Source organism: the organism of the source record quoted next, unplaced genomic scaffold (assembly GCF_019419815.1).
Source record: "Pyrus x bretschneideri cultivar Hongxiangsu unplaced genomic scaffold, Pyrus_bretschneideri_v1 Contig3, whole genome shotgun sequence".
Lineage (NCBI taxonomy): Eukaryota > Viridiplantae > Streptophyta > Magnoliopsida > Rosales > Rosaceae > Pyrus > Pyrus x bretschneideri.
In genome coordinates this window covers 1196866-1204611 of record NW_025999612.1, presented here as the reverse complement: position 1 = coordinate 1204611, position 7746 = coordinate 1196866, and the positions used below count along the sequence as shown (strand labels likewise).

The 7746-nt window shown below is 36.8% G+C and overlaps 1 protein-coding gene across 1 annotated transcript; it reads left to right on the top strand.

Annotated features, from left to right (window-relative positions):
* The first annotated feature begins 1159 nt into the window (after window positions 1-1159).
* LOC103952863 (leucoanthocyanidin dioxygenase) lies at window positions 1160-2905 on the top strand. Its single transcript, XM_009364555.2, has 2 exons — window positions 1160-1910; window positions 2105-2905. Exons 1-2 carry the CDS (start codon window positions 1402-1404, stop codon window positions 2667-2669), a joined length of 1074 nt encoding a protein of 357 aa, XP_009362830.1. The 5' UTR covers window positions 1160-1401; the 3' UTR covers window positions 2670-2905.
* Window positions 2906-7746: the final 4841 nt, after the last annotated feature.

The window sequence follows — 7746 nt, the reverse complement described above, 5'->3', positions numbered from 1 at the left end:
GATAAGAGACAATTACAATCACATCTAGGATATAAGAAAAAATTGTAGTAATAGTCTCTTGACTCTAGCTCAATTGGAGTAATGGTCCCTTAATTAAAAATTCATGATCAGTAACTCATCAAAACATATAGCTATGGTCATTTTCGTCAACTCCATCAGAGTTTCGTCAAAATGAGTCATGTTTGAAGGACCATTACTACAATTGGGTTAAAATTAGGGACCATTGCTCCAATTGGGTTAAAATTATAGGACCATTTCTCAAGTTGGGTTAAAGTTGTGGGACCATTACTACAATTTTTTCATTTGGTTTTTCATATTTGCCCCTTGATTCAGCCTTACGTGAGTGGTATGTGACTCATTTTGAGTAAAGTTCTAACGGGGTTGACGAAAATGACTATAGCTGAACGTTTTGATGAGTTAAAGGACCAATGGTCAAAGATTTTTAGTTAAATGATCATTGCTCTAACTGGGTTAAAATTAAGTAACCATTGCTATAATTTACTCGGATATAAATAAACTGTTGCATGATGAAGTGATCGAAGACAAATAAATGAATTAAAGTTAGAAACTGAATCATGAATCCCAGATATGTTTACTGCTCAGGCTCAGGCTCGAATTTGGAATATAAGAAGTTAATATGCTCTCTGTTTACATCCGAATTTGGGATCCTAACATATGAATTTCGAAATATACGCTAAAACTCTCTACAAGGGTAATAAATTTTGCTTAAAACTAATTAGTTTCCCGAACTATGAGACAAAACTACTACAAATGTCTAAGAAACGTACATTTTTTGTACAAACGATACTACTGGTGAGAGGTTAAACGTAAGACTTGATTGTACAGAAAAATATTGTTACTTACTTGAATTATAAATCATTATTATTGAATATGTAAATGCAATTAAGTTTGTAAACCAATAGTTAACTTAATTTTGATAGTCAAACGCCTCATATAAAGTGGAAAACCAAGAACCGGAAGCATTTACTAAGGCGGTTAGGGGTATCCATGCACGCTTTCTACTTTCCAGTCAAACCTCGGTCGTATGATGAAAGTCTGGTGGGTGAGATGTCACATGTACAACAGCCACATGCCTACTCGAAAAGAAATAACACATTCTTCACTCTCCAACACGCTCACTTACTCTTGCTAGTGGTAGCTAGCAGCAGTATTTTCCCTTCTAAGTTTTGTAAACCCAAGTGGAACCAACTACTCATTTGGTCACGCTACTATAAATGCAACGTTACATTATCAATACCCCGTAAACCATTGCTTCATCCACCCACCACCAAAAAAGAGTGCAGGGCCTGCATTGTTATCGAAAAAAAAAAAAAAAAAAAAAAAACTAGTAATATACTAGCTGAGATAGTATATTCTTGTTGTCGAAAGCCAGCTCCAAAAATGGTGAGTTCTGATTCAGTGAATTCAAGGGTTGAGACCTTGGCCGGCAGTGGAATCTCAACCATTCCAAAAGAGTACGTCAGACCTAAAGATGAGCTCGTAAACATTGGTGACATCTTCGAACAAGAGAAGAACAACGAAGGGCCTCAAGTTCCCACCATCGATTTGAAGGAGATAGAGTCTGATAACGAAAAAGTGAGAGCAAAATGCAGGGAGGAATTGAAGAAGGCAGCTGTGGACTGGGGTGTCATGCACCTTGTGAACCATGGCATCTCCGACGAGCTCATGGACAAGGTCAGGAAGGCCGGTAAGGCCTTCTTTGACCTTCCCATTGAGCAGAAGGAGAAGTATGCCAATGACCAGGCCTCTGGTAAGATTCAAGGATATGGAAGCAAGCTTGCAAACAATGCATCTGGGCAGCTTGAGTGGGAGGACTACTTCTTCCACTGTGTATACCCAGAGGACAAGCGTGACTTGTCTATTTGGCCTCAAACACCTGCTGATTACATGTAAGTACTTAAAAATCTTAGCATGCTTAATTGGTGCCACAATCATAAACCCTAGTCTAAAATTTTAATTATATCCCCGAATTGGTTAAAATTGTCAATAGTTTTATATATATTTGTAAAAGGCCCTCCTCCCCACTAGTAATTCTGGTTCCGCCACTTACTCTTGTTAACATCAATCTTTAATACCTTGGCAGTGAGGCAACCGCCGAGTATGCTAAGCAACTGAGGGAGCTAGCAACCAAGGTACTGAAAGGTCTGTCACTTGGCTTGGGATTGGATGAAGGGAGGCTGGAGAAAGAAGTTGGTGGACTTGAAGAGCTCCTCTTGCAAATGAAAATCAACTACTACCCAAAATGCCCTCAGCCGGAGCTTGCACTTGGTGTTGAAGCTCACACTGACGTGAGTGCACTCACCTTCATCCTCCACAACATGGTTCCTGGCCTGCAGCTTTTCTATGAAGGAAAGTGGGTCACTGCCAAGTGCGTTCCAAATTCCATCGTCATGCACATTGGGGACACACTTGAGATTTTGAGCAATGGGAAGTACAAAAGTATACTCCACAGGGGCATGGTGAACAAGGAAAAGGTGAGGATTTCATGGGCAGTTTTCTGTGAGCCACCAAAGGAGAAGATCATCCTTAAGCCACTGCCGGAGACCGTGTCCGAGGACGAGCCGGCAATGTTCCCACCACGAACTTTTGCTGAGCATATTCAGCACAAGTTGTTCAGGAAGAGCCAAGAGGCTTTGCTCCCCAAGTGAGGCGGGTTGTGCTAAATTATAATATTGTTGTGAACTATCGTACTAATAAATCTGTTTATGGCATAGTTGGTATGATATCTCTTGGTTTCCATAGTATGTGGGTTTTCTTTTTGCACCTGGATAAGCTACTCCTATCTGCCTGCTTTGTTGAATAATATTGATTTTATGTCCTTGTACCTGTGATGAATGGCTATTGTCAAGTCAAGATTTCAATATATGGGTACTTTCATTTTCTATGCAACTTGGCATCTTCACGTTTGCATTTTCACAACACATATATTATGATCGAACTGTTTATATATTAATCGTTAATTGTTTAAAGATTATTTTTATGGAAAGCTTCATTTTAATCCTTGGTAAAGATGACTTTTAGATTAAAATCATAAGTAAGATCAAAATCTAATTTTAGTTCATTGATACATTAATAACCTCATTTATTAATTATATTTTTATTTTTTAATTATTTCACTTTTTCTTCCTAATTTTTAATGTATTAATTTTTTATTTTTATTTCATTTATCATAATATATTTTGTTGAAACATTTAGTTAAATTAATTTTTGTTATACAATATATTTTGATGTTGTCTTCTTCATTTAGGTACATTAAATTCATTATAATACATTTTGGTGCATATATTTAGGTACACACATTTCGGTACATACATTTCGATACAAACATTTAGGTATATTAATTCAATATAATACATTTCGGTACAAACATTTAGGTACATTAATTTAATATAATACATTTCGTTGAATATATTTTGGTACATACATTTTGGTATTAACATTTAAATACATTAGTTCAATATAATACATTTCAGTACACACATTTCGGTACTAATATTTAGGTACATTAATTGAGTTTTTTAAGTTTGAAGAATGTTAAATAAAATTAATAAATTAAAAAACTCTTTTGGTAAAAGAAAAGAAATTAAAATTTTTAATAAATTTAAATATTTAATGGGAGACACTAAATAAAATGCATATTAATTATTTTGAATTAAAGACAGAACAAGGGATTATAATCAATATGTAATCTAACACCAGGTATATAAAAAATCAAAATAGAGATTTAGTTATTTACCATCATGACAATGTAAGTTGTTATCAAAATTATCGACTTGTTTAATACATATGATGAATAATCTTCAATCAAATTAGTATTTTTGCAGAAATAATTTTTTTTTTTAAAGATACAAAAATAAACGATTCTAATGATAAAAAATTTAAATAAAACTGAACTGTTCGTTTAATGACCTTTTTATAAGCCTACTCTATAAGCACACAGCACATAATGCCATGCACGGTACTATGCACCCTAAACTAATTTACTGATACTTGAGTGAGTTATTAAATTGACATAAATTTATAAGGGCATTGTCATTAACACTCTAAAAATCTCATTTGGCACTCCAAACTTTCTATAATTAGAAAGAAAAATATACTTGTGAGGAGTGTAAAATAAGATTTTTGGAATGCTAATAACAATTTCATTTTATAATATAAATATATGAATGGCCAAGTGAATAGGCGACGGTGACCTACCTTTCTTCATGCTTACAACAAATTTCAAATGACAGAACATGCACTAGCTACTTCTTCATGTGACCACATATAATATTGTTAGGCCTGAAATAACAGCTGGGCGAGATAGGTTGATCCGAGTTGAAAAGGCCATACTCCTCTAGTCAGTAAAAATCCCGCAGGCCAGTGGGCTTTTAGCCGTTCAGTTGAGTCCTCATGGAAGTAGGACTGTGAGAGGATTAAGTGTAGGTGTAGCTCAGTTGAGTCCTATGTAAATTGAAATTGTCAAAAATCAGAATAAACTTTGGATATACAAACCATGTTAGGTAAACACAGTCCCATCAAGACTTTGTCTCGGCAGGCTTGTTTATCATGGGAGCCTTTGCAACATTGAAGCCCCCTTCAAGTCGACAAACAACAACTCAAATGCTCTATGTGAAAATCATCGGTCTACACAAAAACTTCTCACAACCTTAAGAAAAATACTAATTATTCAACCCCACAACAACCCCCCCCCCCCCACCCGGGCATTAGCACGCATTCAGTTTGTTGGAACATCACTAGGTTAGCAACCAGCAACATATTCAGTTCGTTGGAACGTGACAGAGTCGTAGAATTCCAATGGAGGGAATGTAATTTGCCAAAAATAGTGGGTAATGTTATTTGATTTAAAGACCTAGATCAAATGGCCTAAAATCAATCAATTTATATTCATTATGTAATTTAAATTACCAATATATTTGCAACATGGTTTTAAAAGATGCTAGGCGCTAGTTGGGCGGTGGGTTAGGGCCTAGCGCCTAGGCAGTCTAGGTGGTTTAAGGAAATTTACCATATATCAAATAAATAAGTGTCTATTTATACTTAAAAATAATATATTGTATGAAAGTTTGGGTTATACCATTGTACTAAAATGCATATAGTGTACTCATGTAACTCATCTAATGAAATAAAAAGCATCTATCTATGTTACATCTATTTAATTAAAAAAATATAGTACGTACTAAATATTATATGAGTATTTGAATAAAAATTAATTAACAGTTCTGTTTTGTGTGTGATTACGTGGTACTAGGATTATACGAATTTTTTTTTTTTTTTTTTTTTTTTGTTGTTGTAATTATAAAGAGTTAGGATTTTAGGAATTAGGGATTTAATGCCACATAAACACCAAACACTTATTGTTTGGGAAAAAAACACCAAACACACGTCAGTTTTCCCCAAACACGTTTCACTTTACCAACTACCCAGACGACGTCGTTCTCTTAGAAAGAAAAAAAATGAAAGGATTTCAGAGGCTTCTTCTTCCTCATGAAGGTCTACAACTTAACTCGCTGACGGTGATTGATTTTTTGCTTTTGCTTGGGTTTGGCTTTCATTAAGTTTGAAAACTGACCCTATCATTGATATTTAAACCACTGGTGTATGTTGTTTTGAGATTCACAGTAACCAAAGCAAACCGCTGCGGGTTGTTCGATAGTAGGTTGATGTGCTTCCGCTGAAGCTCCACGTCGTTCAAACTGCCTAACCTGCCGCTTAGAGCCATCTAAAGCACCTAGTGAGCGCCTAGATGGCTGCCTAAATCGTCTCCAATTTTCTGAACGTCATTATATAGAGTTCAAGCTAGGGTTGAAATGACTAATTGCATAAACTCAACTCAATTAATTATGAGTGAGATCTGTACATCATTATATAGGCTTTACAAGATTGCAGTGTATCTGTTATCAAGATTACAATGGAATTCAAATTACAAAAATACATAATAGAAAGCTAAGATACACGATGATGATAGGTCATGTTGAAGGAGGACTGTGATTCTCCTCAATCTGTTGAAGACTTCGCATGTTAGAGCAACTCCAGCGTTGGAGCCCTCCCCCCTGGCAATACACTATTCAATCCACCTAATGAACAGCAATTGCCCTTAATGAACAGTAAGTAGCCCTGGCAATAGATTTTGCATCTCCACCGTTACACTTCTATAGTCCTGGCAATAGGCAATAAAATATTAGTATTTTTTTTATTTATAAAATTAATACAAAATAATTTTAAATGTAATATCGGATAAGATTTTTAATCGTTCTCGTTGCGCCACGTGTCATTATCCTAAGTATTATTAAATAATACAAAATAATACAATTATTGGTGATGGATTTCTAATAAGATTATTAACCAATCACGTCGCGCCACGTGTCATAATCGGTTCACAATCTTTGAGGATAGATTTCCATCAGATTTTAAACGAATGACGGCATGCCACGTGTCAGAATCTGTTAACAATCTTTGATGATAGATTTCCATCAGATTTTTAACAAATCACGGCATGCCACGTGGCATTATGCAGAACGTAATCCTTTCTGAATCCTCTATATAATCCACCATCCATCTTCACAAATCTCACACCAAAATTCTCAAGATCTCTATCATTATTCATAATTTCTGCTTCCTTATTCACAAAAAATCAGTATCAATATTCATAGTTTCTGTTTCTTTCTTTCAATGTCTTCTTCTTCTTCCTCAAGGATGATGTGGGAATTGAATTAGGAAGAGGAAGACTTGTTTAACCAATCAGAATCAATGTTCAATCACCAAGGGGTGAGAAATGAGAGGGAAGAAGATGAGGAGCGTCAAATGAGAGATGACGACGTAAGAAGGGGCAGAGCCTCACATTCCCGTCGAGTCATCCAAGCTGCGGCTCAGATCTGCAGGCCCAGCCGTTCCGGAAACCTTGATAGAAGCAGGCAACGACGAGGTATGGAACTCTTGGATGATTATTTTGTTCCTAATAGTGCATTCCCTGATACGTACTTTAGACGTCGTTTTAGAATGGAACGACATTTGTTCAACAAAATCATGATTGCTGTTTGCAACCATGATTCTTATTTTGTACAAAAAAAAGATGCTTTTGGTGTTATGGGTCTACTGCCGGAGCAAAAAATTACTGCTGCCTTGCGGATGCTTGCATATGGAGCATCTGCAGACCAAGTGGATGAGATAACGAGGATGGGGCAATCAACCATTCTTGAGTCCCTGATAAGGTTTTGCGAAGCAATCGAATCTATCTACACCGCTGAGTACCTCCGCAAACCCACACACATGGACTTGGAGCGGCTGTTGAAGAAGGCGGAGATGCGTGGCTTTCCTGGGATGATTGGAAGCATTGATTGTATGCACTGGACGTGGAAAAATTGTCCAAGTGCATGGCAAGGCGCTTACGGGGACAGAAAAGGGGCAAAAAGTATCATTCTGGAGGCGGTGGCATCTTTTGATACATGGATTTGGCACGCCTTTTTCGGGGTCCCGAGAGCTCAAAATGACATCAACGTCCTTGCCCAATCCCCAGTGTTCAACGATGTCCTGCAAGGAAAGGCACCAAAAGTTACATATGAGGTCAACGGACGTATGTACGACGGGCCATACTACCTAGCTGACGGCATCTACCCGCGCTGGTCAACATTTGTCAAAACAGTGCCACGTCCGCGGAGTGCCAAGGAAAAACACTTTGCAAGCTGTCAAGAGGGGTGCAGGAAGGATGTGGAGCGTTGTTTTGGT

Bases quoted from the DNA above. Each gene is read 5' to 3' on its own strand.
- LOC103952863 (XM_009364555.2), top strand. From the start codon at position 1,402: ATGGTGAGTTCTGATTCAGTGAATTCAAGGGTTGAGACCTTGGCCGGC. The intron at 1,911-2,104 runs GTAAGTACTTAA...ATACCTTGGCAG, and splicing joins CAAACACCTGCTGATTACAT to TGAGGCAACCGCCGAGTATG.